We start from the raw sequence: 16,011 nt of genomic DNA, 5'->3' as shown, positions 1-16,011 counted from the left end.
GGTCAATGAGGCCTACAGGACATAAATAGTTGTATGAGCTCAGGTCAATGAGGCCTACAGGCCATAAATAGTTGTATGAGCTCAGATCAATGAGGCCTACAGGCCATAAATAGTTGTATGAGCTCAGATCAATGAGGCCTACAGGCCATAAATAGTTGTATGAGCTCAGATCAATGAGGCCTACAGGCCATAAATAGTTGTATGAGCTCAGGTCAATGAGGCCTACAGGCCATAAATAGTTGTATGAGCTCAGGTCAATGAGGCCTACAGGCCATAAATAGTTGTATGAGCTCAGATCAGTGAGGCCTACAGGACATAAATAGTTGTATGAGCTCAGGTCAATGAGGTCTACAGGCCATAAATAGTTGTATGAGCTCAGGTCAATGAGGCCTACAGGACATAAATAGTTGTATGAGTTCAGATCAGTGAGGCCTACAGGACATAAATAGTTGTATGAGCTCAGATCAATGAGGCCTACAGGACATAAATAGTTGTATGAGCTCAGATCAATGAGGCCTACAGGACATAAATAGTTGTATGAGCTCAGGTCAATGAGGTCTACAGGACATAAATAGTTGTATGAGCTCAGGTCAATGAGGCCTACAGGACATAAATAGTTGTATGAGCTCAGGTCAATGAGGTCTACAGGACATAAATAGTTGTATGAGCTCAGATCAATGAGGTCTACAGGACATAAATAGTTGTATGAGCTCAGATCAATGAGGTCTACAGGACATAAATAGTTGTATGAGCTCAGATCAATGAGGTCTACAGGACATAAATAGTTGTATGAGCTCAGGTCAATGAGGTCTACAGGACATAAATAGTTGTATGAGCTCAGATCAATGAGGTCTACAGGACATAAATAGTTGTATGAGCTCAGGTCAATGAGGTCTACAGGACATAAATAGTTGTATGAGCTCAGGTCAATGAGGTCTACAGGACATAAATAGTTGTATGAGCTCAGGTCAATGAGGTCTACAGGACATAAATAGCACATAGAAGTTCAAAACTTGTAATGTTCACAAGAACTGAAGTTGATAAAAAGATGAACACAACATTAGGTGATAATATATGTATTATTGTGGATTTATAATCAGCTATAACGGGGCGGTCATTTTGAACCCGGGAACACAATGAATTAACATGAAACGAACACAACATGAGGGTTAACTAAAATGTCTAGCAGTCATAACGTGCATTATTAGTTCACCAAAGGCACTGAACATAAAAAGGGAGCGCAGCACAAAGCAAGCAATTATTTCAGTGTAAAGCACTGAAGAAGGAGATGGTCTTAGTTGATGCATCCAGGGTTGAACGTGCATTAGTCCGTCCTACACAATCCTTGGTTGTTTGTTTGACAAAAGCTTGCAACAATGTTGCTAGTAATCCATGAGATCAAAGGATGCAGGGTTCCAACTCGTCAGGAGTAGCGCGGTAACAAAGGCGATCAAACTCAGAATTTTTAAGCACGCTGAATGTTTAAGCACGCTGACTTGTAGATGACCTGGAGCTAGTGGGTCTAACGACGAATATGTAGCGAGGGCCAGCCGACTAGAACATACAGGTCGCAGTGGTGGGTGGTATAAGGTGCTTTAGTAACAAAACGGATGCCACTGTGATAAACTGCATCCAGTTTGCTGAGTAGAGTATTGGAAGCTATTTTGTAGATGACATCGCCGAAGTCGAGGATCGGTAGGATAGTCAGTTTTGGCGGGGTGAGTGAAGGAGGCTTTGTTGCGAAATAGAAAGCCTATTCTAGATTTGATTTTGGATTGGAGATGTTTGATATGAGTCTGGAAGGAGAGTTTACAGTCTAGCCAGACACTTAGGTACTTATAGATGTCCACATATTCTAGGTCGAAACCATCCAGGGTGGTGATGCTAGTCGGGCATGCGGGTGCAGGCAGCGAAAGGTTGAAAAGCATGCATTTGGTTTTACTAGCGTTTAAGAGCAGTTGGAGGCCACGGAAGGAGTGTTGTATGGCATTGAAGCTCGTTTGGAGGTTAGATAGCACAGTGTCCATGGAAGGGCCAGAAGTATACAGAATGGTGTCGTCTGCGTAGAGGTGGATCAGTGAATCGCAGCTAGAGCAACATCATTGATATATACAGAGAAACGATTCGGCCCGAGAATTGATTTGACACACTGAACTCTGTCTGCAAAGTAGTTGGTGAACCAGGCAAGGCAGTCATTAGAAAAACCGAGGCTACTGAGTCTGCCGATAAGAATATGGTGATTCACAGAGTCGAAAGCCTTGGCCAGGTCGATGAAGACGGCTGCACAGAACTGTCTTTTATCGATGGCGGTTATGATATCGTTTAGTACCTTGAGCGTGGCTGAGGTGCACCCGTGACCGGCTCGGAAACCAGATTGCACAGCGGAGAAGGTACGGTGGGATTCGAGATGGTCAGTGATCTGTTTGTTGACTTGGCTTTCGAAGACCTTAGATAGGCAGGGCAGGATGGATATAGGTCTGTAACAGTTTGGGTCCAGGGTGTCTCCCCCTTTGAAGAGGGGGATGACCGCGGCAGCTTTCCAGTCCTTGGGGATCTCAGACGATATGAAAGAGAGGTTGAACAGGCTGGTAATAGGGGTTGCGACAATGGCGGCGGATAGTTTCAGAAATAGAGGGTCCAGATTGTCAAGCCCAGCTGATTTGTACGGGTCCAGGTTTTGCAGCTCTTTCAGAACAGAACTGGAGTATTATGGCGTCTTATCAGTGCCATAGATTATAGTGTGTAGAGATGGGAGAGAGACAGAACTGGAGTATTATGGAGTCTTATCAGTGCCATAGATTATAGTGTGTAGAGATGGGAGAGAGACAGAACTGGAGTATTATGGAGTCTTATCAGTGCCATAGATTATAGTGTGTAGAGATGGGAGAGAGACAGGACTGGAGTATTATGGAGTCTTATCAGTGCCATAGATTATAGTGTGTAGAGATGGGAGAGAGACAGGACTGGAGTATTATGGAGTCTTATCAGTGCCATAGATTATAGTGTGTAGAGATGGGAGAGAGACAGGACTGGAGGAAGCATATTTTATATTGCAGTAGTTGCATTTGAAAATTCCTCTGTGTGTGTGCATGTGTGTGTGTGTGTTCAAAACAACCCCATATTCTGCTTAAGAACAGCTGTATAGCTTTGTCAACACTGTTATGAGGCACACAGTGTGTTATTATATTCCAGGATGACAACATCCCAACATCCTATTTCAGATCGTATTCTCATTAGCATGCAGGTGGGAGTGGTGTCTGAAGGGCCTTCTCATCATGTTGTCACTCATATGGTGACTAAGCCCTCTGATGTCAGCACTAAACAAAATACTGCCTTCCTGGTTGCTTAGCTCTCACCACACCCATGACAATTAGGGATGTTTATGTGTTCAAGGATCTGACTAGTGGTTCTGACTAATATAACCTTCCTGTGTTTTTGTACCAACACATATGATTCTTACTGCACATTGACTTATTACCCTGTATACTTCTTTATTTATAAGAATGGCAGGGGAACAGGAGAGCATAACAAGCCCTTTGATATCTAGTGAGGACATTTAGAACCTTTCAGGGGGAATGTTATGGTCCACATAGTGAGGCTTTTCCTTCAGTTTACAGTCATGGCTGGTCAGAAAACCTACAGCACAGCATTACACTGGTGAGTTGTTTTAACATCATCAAGGACCGGGGTTACATGTTGATAAAATCAACCAGATGAAAATGGAAGAGCTGGGCTCTAGTGACATTTTGGAGGCCTTTGCAATGGGCAATGGGCAATGGCCAGTCAATATTTTCAAGATGTTGTGGTCACTGGTCAACAGACTTCAGTCTAAAGTTGGTCAGAAGCCTGTCCTTACAAATACTAGCCGGACTCTCACTCGAGTCCTGGACTATAGTATGATGACAGACTGTCTGTCGGTCTCCCTATGATTGTATCCCCATCAACTTCTGATTGTGTTTCCTCCACCCAAACAAACATTATCAAACATCTCATGTGGTCCTCTGTGGCTCAGCAGGTAGAGCATGGCGCTTGCAATGCTAGGGTTGTGGGGGTCGATTCCTGCTGGGATTGCCACAAGAAAAGTGTATTAAAGTGGCTGCAAAATGTGCATATTATATTCTGTGGCTTACTTCATCTCCTGCCATTGGTCTGCGCATATTTGTTTTGACCTATCCTGTGACCTCAAATTGTTGTAACTCGAGGAGGAGACAAGGGGAGAAAGAATAAGAATAAGACTGTAACGCAACAAAATGTGGAAAAAGTCAAGGGTTCTGATTACTTTCTGAAAGCACTGTATATCCATAAAAATGAAGCTGATTCATGTTTTCGACTGGCTGAGAAAAGCTGCCTGCCTGTCTGTCTCATCCCAACTCCCGAGACGTTCATTACTATGGGACAGCTGGAGATCAAATTTGAATATTGAAACAATGTTGAAAATGTCAGAGAGACAGACAAGAAGGTTTATATAAATCTCCACTGTTGATAACTAAATGTTAGTCTAAAAGAAATAGTGTCTAGGTGGTTTTTATAGTGGAGATCAAGGTAATACATTGCCTGGCTGGGCTGATGAGACAGTGGATTGGCAGTCAGATGGAAAACCCATTGTATAAAGTGGGCTAGTACAGTAGGCTAGGGTGAGTACTATAGTGTCATAAGCAATAGCATGTGATGGAGTTCCATACATTGTAATTGGAGGGTAGATGTGAGGGTTATTGAATCAGGATCAAATCGTCTGTTCACCATTCTGTTTAATATGACAAGGAGTGGCCTGATAACTTGTACATGCAGGCTTGTACCTAAATATTTCTCTCACGCTACAGTAGCTTCATAGGTGTGGCCACATCACTCATGGAGTCCCTGTTTTGGGGAGGGAGGCGTGTATGGCTTTCAATTATGGCAGACCATGTTGAACCGAACCTTGCTTTCACTTGTTGTGGCACAAAAGGTTGTCCCACAGTAGATGCTTATCATTCACTTATCTAACACAGAGGTAGAACATACGGTGCAGCCCTACAGACTACTACAGATCATCGGTTGAATTTACACAACCTCACAACATCACAACAAAGAGAAAGAGCTTAATAAAGTAAGTTCATATTTGTCATAGGGCCAATGTTGTAAGGAGTGATATTGACAACCTGGTCTCAGAGCATTTTGTGTTATTCTGTATTTATATCTGGGACATGCCATTTAGCATGATATGTTATGTTTCATGCGGTATGTATTAAATTGTGGATGTCCATCACCTATTTTGTATGGTATGTTACAAATTACAATTCGTATTATAAGTTGTGATTTTGCAAACTGTACAATATGTTACGAACCTGCAAAATGTGCTATATGTTACAAATTTGCAGAACGTATGATATGCTACAAATTCTATATAGTTCGCTACTGTTAACTATCTGGCTGATGTTAGCTATGCTAGGGGTTAGGGTTAGGGATCAAGGTTAGGGTTAAGTTCATGAGTAGGTTAAAGGGTTAAAGTTAGTGTTTGGGGAAGGGTTAGCTAACATGCTAAGTAGTTGCAAAGTAGCTAAAAAAGTAGTAAGTAGTTGAAAAGTTGCTAATTAGCTAAAACACTAAAGTTGTATGTGATGAGGTTCGAACTCACATCCTTTGGGTTTCTAGACGGTCGTGTTATATGCCTACCCATCCACCTCGACCAACCACTCTACTTTTGTTATTGCCCTAAGTAACCATCTATCTTATGTAACCATACAAAACGTAGCATATCATACTAATACATATCATTCTAGTGTTCCAGATTTACATTTACTATGTTACGGCTAGTCTATGAGACCAGGCTGGTGTTCAAGGTGGGTACACATTTAAATAATTTAATTGTGATTAATTGTCAGAAATCATGAATTGATTGTGGGCAAAAGTTGTCTTGATCTTAATGTTTTGCCAAGAGAAATTGTAATTCAATTCAATAGTTTTGAATTTGTATTCCCCATATTGAATTGAGTGCATACTTGCACTTTATGATTAAAACATTCAGGTTAAAATGTATATTTCAATGTATTAAAATAGCCTTTTGAAATTATGAAGAATAGCCTATTGAAATGTATTACATTTATGTAAACCTATTGAAATGTATTACATTTATGTAAACCTATTGAAATAATGACCGTATTGGTATATTACATTTAAATAGTCATATGTTACAGCTTTATTATTATTATTATTTTTGTGTCCAATATTATCATTATTATCATTATTGTGTACATTATTATTATTATTAATATCATCATCATTAATAAGAATACGATTATTCTATTATTATTATTATTATTATTATAAATACGATCATGTTGGGTGCACATGTCTCTAGGTGGAAAAGTGAGAGGTTCTAAGGTCTGGGTTGAAAAGCAGTTTGAAGTGGGTGCAGACAACTTGAAAGATTCCCTGTAATTAGTTTAACGCAATCAAAGTAATTAATCGTGTAACTGTAATTAACTAGGAAATAGGGGCACCAAGGAAAGTATTCAGAGTACAAAGTTATAATTTCCCAATATAACCTTTCAGATATTTTCATATCTGATCAATAGTCTTCCGATTAATGATTTATTTATTTTACCTCACGTAAGTCTCATTCCAAATGTCGTAAATTGTTGGTTATCTGCACAAATCCATTCTTGGCTGTGAGTCATCCATACATCAATTGTCTTAACTCATTTATTTATTACTAACTAAGTAATTCACAGAAATGCATAAACAAACAGTAAATATGGTTACATGAAATGATAGAATGTGCCCTAGTGGGCTGAACCGGCATCGCAGCTTGTTTGACAAAAGGGGAGTGGGGGGTCGACTGAATAGTCACTACAGAGTTAATAATTATAACAATTGAAATGCTAATCCTTACACATGAACTCTCACTCAGTCGGGAACAATTGCAATCAATATATATATTTACACTCAGTGTGTCGTCTTGATCGCTGGTGAAAAGTACATTTCTTTTGCAGAATTGTCCGTCTCTCTCCCTCTCTCTCTCGGTTGTGGTTAGATAGAATTGTTCAGAGTGACATTTGTTATAGAATGGATGTTTCGGCGGTTGTCGTTCTTCGCGTTCAATGATGCCGAATTCCTAGCTGCAGACTAGTAATTAGTATCAAAGACTTGTTCTTATTCTGTCGGCATCGATAGTCTAAGAGTTTTAACCACGTGGTATGGTTAAAAGATTCAGCAATGGTCTGCAACCTTTAGTCCCCCTCCTACTGGAGAAAAACATGGTCTCCTGATAATTTCTCAAAGTGGGGTTTTATTCAGAATGACAGAAGAGGGCTGTCTCAGGATGTCTTACCCTAACTGGGCTCAGGGGCAGTCTGATTTAGTTCAAATCAAAAAGGAATTGTATTTTCCTTCATTAAACAGTCCACAATCATATTACACCATTATTCAAACAGTATCATCCTCACTCATTCATCTTATACAACAATTAGATGTAAAACCTCATATCTGAGGCTATTATATAAACAGCGTTATGGTAATGTGGCCACACCGTCTCTCTTGAGCTTCCCAAATTGCGACAAACGCACCAGTTCATAGCTGGATTCTTCACTGATCTTTTACACTTTCTCTGAAACATGAAATTTGTTCATACCTCACGTTCTGTGAGGTGGAAGGATTTCCTTTGTCTCCATGAAAACTACTCTCTATAACTGTGTGTCCATGAGGCAGGGTCTTCCTTAGGAATTTACGACCTCACTCTGCCCACAGCAGATGTACTCAAAGAGGGCAACATCATGACACAGGTTTCAGCACATTCATAATCCCTCTTCTTTAATTCCTTATTAAATCCATATCAAACCATAAGAATAGGCCTTTTATGCAGAGAAAAGTCAAATCAACTGTCTGTACTCGGAGTAGGCTACACAGTGAGAGCATGTGCAATTTACATGTTGAATGGCTTTCAATATCTGGGAAAATATCAACATCGGGCAGCAGGTGAGCAAGTGTCAGAATGTGGTGATGAGGCTTGTGGAACCTTACCTTGGTAAGGGAGGATCGTCACTATGGACAATTTCTTCCTTTGTTGGCAAACAAGTTGCTTACAAAGATAACAAGTCTGGCTGGCACCATGAACAAAGTGAGATGGGAGCTCCCTCCCTTTGCCCAAAATAAGGCTCCTTGGCAGCCGTTGCACTCCACAAGTGCTGAAGAATGACAAGGGGACAGGGACACAATAAAGAGAAAACAGGAGACATTTACACACTACAACCAAACAAAGTATGTCAAAGTGTGACAAGCAAGAAAGTTATGACGATTTTGCCATCTGTTAGAACCAGGGATAACAGCTAAATGAAATCCAACTGATGCCATTGGTGAATACACACAAGCACAAGCTGACAATAATTGACTATTTTTGACTGCTGTCGTGTGATACTTATATTCATTACAATGCCATTATTGAGTTTCACTATTTATCAAGGCCACTTGGCCCTTATAATGATGCTTAGGCTACTGATGTTGTCATCATTTGACCGCGCGTCTTGAGTGGTCTGGGTGGTTGAGGTATTTTACTTTTTATTTTGTTTTTATAAAAATAAGCTGTTACCATGTTCCAACACATATACTTTCTGTTTCATAGTTTTAACAAAGTCACTCCACAAATAAAATTGATGTAATGCTTGAATGTTTGTGTTTTTTAGTTTGTACATACAAAACTAACTACATACAAACTACATATAAACGAATGAAAATGCTATTGTGTTATTTAAAATAAAATAAAAATGGTAATCTAATGTTGTTACCCAAGGCCTTCATAAACACAACCAAAATATTATTTTTGCTTTAGCATGCTGTATATAAAATGTATTAATTACACTGTTAGAATGTTGCTGTCAGAATGACTGCTCATTAGTTTAAAGGGGGGACCTTGAGGCCCAGCAGTTATAGTGTAATGTAACCTATGTTGATTGGCCATCCAGAGCCCCCCTTCATTTTCCTGGAGATGTTGAGAAGAAGAGCAGCACAGTCATCTGGACCAGAGCCTGAATCTCTTGACTGCCCCCCTGAAACTCCTGACAACAGAGAGATGAGAGACTCTCCCACAGCCCCACTGACTGACAGAACAGACCAGGAGGTGGAGGATCACACAGACAACTTGTAAGTATGGAGATATCAGGATATATGTTTGGGGGGACCAGATGGATTAAGCTGATTGAAAGCCAGTTTGCCTTGATTTTCCCTGTCTGATTGTTCAGTGCATCACTGATAATATCCCTGTCAATGTTTTGATTATGACATGTGATGTTGTGATGATGATGATGATGATGATAATGAAGATGTTGTTGTTATCATCGTTGATTGTTGATTGTGACATGATCCTCCTATAGGTCTCCAATAGATCAAATGGCTGACATGCACCAAACCAGGAGTCAGAAATGGAAAGTGGTTTTGATCATCCTGTGTCTGTCTGTCACAGTATCTGTCACACTGTCTTCCCCATTGGTGACTTTCAGGACCAACTCTACTCAAGCTCACTCCCTTCCTCCCCCTGTTCCCTCTATCTGCCCTCTTCACACAGCCAATGAGACTATAACACCAGTCAAGGGTTCAACTCATCTAATGGTGTCTGCATACCAGGACCACAGGGAAAGGGGAGCCACGCGCATCATTGCCATGGTCAACAGAGACCGACCCATGTCTCTGTACTGTGTGTTGTGCTGCTCAGGACACGCCCCCCAGGTCGCTCCAGCTGCTGTCGTAATGCACAGCGTCCACTATGGTTACCCGTATGTGGCCGCAGACATGCTTTGCCTCGAAGAACCAGGATGCAACGCCACACACGTCACTCTTGGCACATCCCTCGACATCCAGGACTCCCTCAACCAGACATTTCTGAGCATCCAGAACCGGGAGAGACAGGAGGAGGACTTCCCCTTTCACCTCACCGTGTGCATGTCCAGCATGTTTGGAGACTACAACAACGTCCAACAGTTTGTCCAGACCATGGAGTTTTACAAGCTCCTGGGGGTGCGGAGGGTTGTCCTCTACCTCACCAGCTGTGGACCTGACCTGGAGAAGGTCCTCCAGTACTACGCAGAGGAGGGCACTCTGGAGGTGATTGGCTGGCCCATCAACAACTTCCTCAAGCCCTCTACTGGGTGGAAGGCCCAGGAGCTGGAAGGGGATATTCACCTCAACGGCCAGCTGACCATCATGAACGAGTGCATCTACAGGAACATGTACAGGTCACGGTACGTCCTCCTGGCTGACGTTGATCAGCTCCTGGTCCCGGCCTCACACAGCTCTCTTCTGCCCCTCATGGAGGACCTGCAGGAGCAGCACCCCGACGCAGCCGTGTTCCTGATGGAGACGCACCTCTTCCCTGCCACAGCCGGTACTGCTACGCAAGACCATTCCGCACGGAGAAGGGCGCCGGGGGTGGATCTGCTGGACTATGTCTACAGAGAGCTTGTTCTTGAAGACGCCTTCCGCTCCTACAAGATGGTGGTCAACCCCCGTCTGGTGCTGCAGACGGCCATGTTTGAGGTGACACAGAGCTATGGGGACTCTGTCAGGGTTCCATCCGACGTGTGTAAGATCATGCAGGTGAAAGAGGCTCAGAGAGAAAGCTGGACCAATGAGCAGCTGATCCTCGACAGAAGGCTCTGGGAATTTGGAGATTATCTTGTGCCCTCTGTCGATGAAGTTTTACAGAAATTAGGAATTCAGACATCTCCTTGGGAGCGTGTAGTACTGTAGTTGGTTAAAAGCTTTCCAATGTTTTTCATTTGATAGAGATGAGAGAAACAGTGAATGAACTGTTACCTGCCTCTGATCTTCAGTCTATGTTGTTCCACTCAACCCTGAACTTTTCTTCTTGTTTGGATGTGTGGTCATTTTTCCTGGGGGAATTGAACTTAATTAATTATGCCTATAATTGTTACTGCTTGTTCTAAACTTTCTTACCGTTTTTAATGCTGACTTTCATGTAAAAGCTCTTGTAAGATTTATTACGCATGACAAATAAACTTTTTTTAAATCAAGATGCCGTGTTCATCTACCGTTGTGCTCTAACGGCACCCTTGCACTTTACAATGGAGTGCAATAGAGCAGAATATTGTGGTTTCTATTGTCAAAACTGGTTGAATGGCTAATTTGACCCTGTAGGCACCTGCAATTTATCACCTTTAGTCCAGGCCATTTGAGTGAAAAATCAAAATTTCAGTTTATAATTTTTTTTCTTGGTCCTGTGCAGTTATAAATCAAACAAATACTCGTGTGAACACCAAAAGGTTTTTCACTTATTTTTTTGAAGAAATATTGACTCTTGCAAGTGTGCCAATATATTAGAGGACAACTGTATAGATGATAATCAAGGAAGAGCATCTATATCTCTCCAAACTAGGATTTATATGTAAACTGTCATTATATCCTTCTTTATTACACATTAGACAGTATTTTAATAAAGAAATCGAACATAAATAGTTTGTGTGCTCTTGTTAATTTTTCCTTCTGGGATTATGTCTCTCTTTTCTAATTGGTGAAATCTCCCCAATTTGTAATTCCAGGGTGCAACTTTCACTGGGGATGGGGGGGGGACATGTCCCCACCTTCTGAAATTGCTAAAGAAATATAAATATTATGTCCCCCCCACTTCTAAAATCTAAGTTGCGCCCCTGCGTAATTCAAACACTGTTATTAAATGGGAAGGTATTTGTTTCATTCATCTTGACCTGAACCTTAAACCAGATTGACTGAAAAGGGCACGAGATTCATTTTATTGGCTGTCAGTCGACAGAAGAAAATATCATAATATCAATAATAAACAGGAATAATAAACGTGTGAAGAGCAATTGACATTCTTATGTTGCATTTACATTAGAAAAAGGAATAGAATTGTTGTTGTTTTGTCTCTACATCAAGTGCCAGTATATCTATTTAGTGGCATTCACTGAGAAACTGGTAAAGAAATGTATGATGGAACATCGTACAACACTGACACTTAAGATCCATGAATTGTCATGTTTTCAACAAGCTGAAACCTTCAGGCCCTGAAACTCCATTATGATACAATCTTCTTAATACAATTCACCTGCATTCCTCAATAGTAATTACTACCAGTACCATTGCACTAACAACTTTAGTTGTTTCTTGGAAAGAAGCAATAAATATTTTAGTAGCAGGCAGTACATATACTGTACTGTAGTTTCTCCGCCCTGCCTTTATGTACAAAGCTGATTGCTTCAGCAGGTAGTCCAAGAGTCTTGGGAATGTTTAACCCTTTGGAGGAGAATGGACAACAACATTCCTACCGATTCTAATTGATGACATCACAAGGGGTTGTTGTTCATTATTAGTTATCGAACTGAAACCTAATTCTTCAAGGGGCAATCTTTTAAATGAGTGATATATAGCCATTGATTCTTTAAGAATGGAACTTAAAAGTGAGTGCTTTTTTGTTGGTTGAAATCCAGATTGCCTCTGAACAGGATTGAGGAAGGCGTTCTAAAAAAATCACTCCTCATAAGGTTAAATAAATCCATCCATCCGTCCATGTGTGTTGGGTTTAGGAGAAACACACAGGGCCGATGTCCAGGCCAAACTCCTGATCCTCCTTGCCTATGTCCATGGGGGCCAAGTCTACGATAGGTAGTCTGGCTGGCGTCTGAGTTCTGTACTCAATCACAGTCTTGCCCCACTCTCCATTCGATTTCTGCAGACACAGGAGAAGAAGACATACTGTAGCTATACCTCTGAATTCAACTCATTGTCCTATACAACGTAAACAAGTAAACAATAGGACAGAACCACATAATCAGATGATTATGAAGGCATACATGTATGAAAGCTTGTATACTTATTTTAAAATGTATGTAGTTCTGTCCTTGTGATGTCTCTTAATGTTCTGTATTATATGATGTTTTATGTGTTGTGTGGACCCCAGGAAGAGTAGCTGCTGCTTTAGCACTAGTTCATTATACAATACTAAATACTAAAAGACAGGGTGGGTGGGCTTTTGTTTCCACTTCCCAGACCAACTTTGGCACACCTGATTCAAACATTCAACAACGCATGTAGGTAGATGGTTGGGTGGGGGCGGGCGGGTAGGTAGGCAGGCAGGCAGGCAGGCATAGATAGGTAGTAGGGCTGTGGCGGTCATGACATTTTTTCAATCACCGTGTGGTGAGTTTTAAAAACACATACTGTTTTTATATTTTTTTAAATGTGATTTTCGATTGCATTTGCATTGATGTCAGAGTGGTTGGAGGGACAATAGAGCCCTGAGTACCAGACCATTAGGACCTGATGGAGGGACAATAGAGCCCTGAGTACCAGACCATTAGGACCTGATGGAGAGACAATAGATCCCTGAGTACCAGGCAAATTAGCGATTAGGACGTGATGATAGTTAGCGAGTTGGGTACTCCTAATGCATGTCCAGAGTGCATAAGAGAATATTACCATGACTCAACAGTCAAGCTGAATTTTACTGCTGTCATGACTGCTGGTGTGGCGGTAATAGGGCCACCGCAACAGCCATAGTAAGTAGGTAGGTAGGTAGGTACACTATATACAGAAGTATGTGGACACCCCTTCAAATTTGTGGATTCGGCTGTTTCAGCCAAACCCATTGCTGACAGGTGTATAAAATCGAGGACGGAGCCATGCAATCTCCATAGACAAACATTGGCAGCAGAATGGACTTACTGAAGAGCTCAGTGACTTTCAACATGGCACCACCTTTCTGACAAGTCAGCTCATCCAATTTCTGCCTTGATAGAGCTGCCCCAGTCAACTTTAAGTTCTGTTATTGTGAAGTGAAAACGTCTAGGAGCAACAACGGCTCAGCCATGAAGTGGTAGGCCAAACAAACTTACAGAACGGGACTGCCGAGTGCTGAAGCGCGTAACGCGTAAAAATCGTCTGTCCTCGGTTGCAACACTCAAACTGCCTCTGAAAGCAATGTCAGCACAATAACTGTTCGTTGGCAGTGGTATAAAGCTCACCGCCATTGGACTCTGGAGCAGTGGAAACGTGTTCTCTGGAGTGATGAATCACGCATCACCATCTTTCAGTCCGACGGACAAATCTGGGTTTGGCGGATGCCAGGAGAGCACTACCTGCCCCAATGCATAGTGCCAACTGTAATTTTTGGTGGAGGGAAAATAATGGTCCAGGGCTGTTTTTCATGGTTTGGGCTAGGCCTTTTAGTTCCAGTGAAGGAAAATCTTAACACTATAGTATACACAGACATTCTAGACAATTCTGTGCTAACAACTTTTTGGCAACAGTATGGGGAAGGCCCTTTCCTGTTTCAGCATGACAATGCCCCTGTGCACAAAGCAAGGTCCATACAGAAATGGTTTGTCGAGATCGGTGTGGAAGAACCTGACTGGCCTGCACAGATCCCTGACCTCAACCCCATCAAACACCTTTGGGATGAATTGGAACGTCGACTGCGAGCCAGGCCTAATCGCCCAACACCAGCGCCCAACCTCACTAATGCTCTCGTGGCTGAATGGAAGCAAGTCCCCACAGCAATGTTCCAATATAGTGGAAAGCCTTCCCAAAACAGTGGAGGCTGTTATAGCAGCAAAGGGGGACCAACTCCTTATTAATGCCCATGATTTTGGAATGAGATGTTCGACGAGCAGATGTCCACATACCTTTCGTAGATGTAGGTATAGGTAGGTAGGTATACTGTAGGTAGAAGTAGGTATAGGTAGGTAGGTATACTGTAGGTAGAAGTAGGTATAGATAGGTAGGTATACTGTAGGTAGAAGTAGGTATAGATAGGTAGGTATACTGTAGGTAGAAGTAGGTATAGATAGGTAGATATACTGTTGGTAGAAATACTGTAGGTAGAAGTAGGTTTAGGTAGGTAGATAGGTAGATAGGTAGGTAGGTAGGTAGGTAGGTAGGCAGGCAGGTAGATAGGTATACTGTAGGTAGAAGTAGGTATACTGTAGATAGAAGTAGGTATTGGTAGGTAGGTAGGTAGGTAGGTTGGTAGAGGTTGGTATAGTAGGTATACTTTAGGTAGAAGTAGGTATACTGTAGATAGAAGTAGGTATTGGTAGGTAGGTAGGTAGGTAGGTTGGTAGAGGTTGGTATAGTAGGTATGCTGTAGGTAGAAGTAGGTATAGGTAAGTAGGTAGGTAGGTAGGTATACTGTAGGTAGGTAGATACAGTAGGTATCCTGTAGGTAGAAGTAGGTGTAGGAAGGTACAGTAGGTGTAGGTAGGTAGATACAGTAGGTATCCTGTAGGTAGAAGTATGTGTAGGTAGGTACAGTAGGTATAGGTAGGTAGGTAGGTAGGTAGGTAGAGTAGGTAGAAGTAGATAGGTACAATAGGTATCCTGTAGGTAGAAGTAGGTGTAGGTAGGTACAGTAGGCATACTGTAGGTAGAAGTAGGTATACTGTAGGTAGAAGTAGGTATTAGTAGGTAGGTAGGTAGGTTGGTAGAGGTTGGTATAGTAGGTATACTGTAAGTAGAAGTCGGTATAGGTAAGTAGGTAGGTATACTGTTAGGTAGAAGTAGGTATAGGTAAGTAGGTAGGTAGGTAGGTAGGTACAGTAGGTATCCTGTAGGTAGAAGTAGGTGTAGGTAGGTACAGTAGGTATCCTGTAGGTAGGTAGGTACAGTAGGTAGATACAGTAGGTATCCTGTAGGTAGGTAGGTAGGTAGGTAGGTAGGTACAGTAGGTATCCTGTAGGTAGAAGTAGGTGTAGGTAGGTATCCTGTAGGTAGAAGTAGGTATAGGTAGGTAGGTACAGTAGGTATCCTGTAGGTAGAAGTAGGTGTAGGTAGGTACAGTAGGTATCCTGTAGGTAGAAGTAGGTGTGGGTAGGTACAGTAGGTATCCTGTAGGTAGAAGTAGGTGTAGGTAGGTAGGGTAGGTACCCTGTAGGTAGAAGTAGGTGTAGGTAGGTACAGTAGGTATCCTGTAGGTAGAAGTAGGTATAGGTAGGTACAGTAGGTATCCTGTAGGTAGAAGTAGGTATAGGTAGGTAGGTACGGTTAGTATCCTGTAGGTAGAAGTAGGTGTGG

At 41.9% G+C, this 16,011-nt stretch overlaps 2 protein-coding genes across 6 annotated transcripts in view; one reads left to right on the top strand and one right to left on the bottom strand.

Moving 5' to 3' along the window:
• The first annotated feature begins 4,861 nt into the window (after positions 1-4,861).
• On the top strand, positions 4,862-11,433 carry LOC112253631 (beta-1,4-galactosyltransferase galt-1-like). 4 transcript variants are annotated; one of them, XM_042319415.1, is made up of 3 exons: positions 4,862-5,086; positions 8,937-9,114; positions 9,345-11,433. In XM_042319415.1, exons 2-3 carry the CDS (start codon positions 8,960-8,962, stop codon positions 10,714-10,716), a joined length of 1,527 nt encoding a protein of 508 aa, XP_042175349.1. In that variant the 5' UTR covers positions 4,862-5,086; positions 8,937-8,959; the 3' UTR covers positions 10,717-11,433. The 4 variants fall into 4 exon arrangements, with proteins under 4 accessions (XP_042175349.1, XP_042175350.1, XP_042175348.1 ...); XM_042319416.1 differs by lacking the exon at positions 4,862-5,086 and adding an exon at positions 5,779-5,819; XM_042319414.1 differs by lacking the exon at positions 4,862-5,086 and having other exon boundaries at positions 7,153-9,114.
• Positions 11,434-11,707: 274 nt separating this feature from the next.
• The window catches only part of col5a2b (collagen, type V, alpha 2b), a 62,133-nt gene continuing 57,829 nt past the window's right edge, over positions 11,708-16,011 (bottom strand). For both annotated transcript variants that reach the window (XM_042319412.1, XM_042319413.1), the window contains exon 54: positions 11,708-12,670. In XM_042319412.1, the coding sequence (XP_042175346.1) occupies positions 12,524-12,670 (147 nt within the window). In that variant the 3' untranslated portion in view covers positions 11,708-12,523. The remainder of the gene's footprint in view (positions 12,671-16,011) is intronic.

This window comes from Oncorhynchus tshawytscha, unplaced genomic scaffold (assembly GCF_018296145.1).
Source record: "Oncorhynchus tshawytscha isolate Ot180627B unplaced genomic scaffold, Otsh_v2.0 Un_scaffold_4246_pilon_pilon, whole genome shotgun sequence".
NCBI classification, from domain to species: domain Eukaryota; kingdom Metazoa; phylum Chordata; class Actinopteri; order Salmoniformes; family Salmonidae; genus Oncorhynchus; species Oncorhynchus tshawytscha.
The sequence above is the reverse complement of the archived record's forward strand: the minus strand, read 5'-3'. Positions and strand labels throughout refer to the sequence as shown.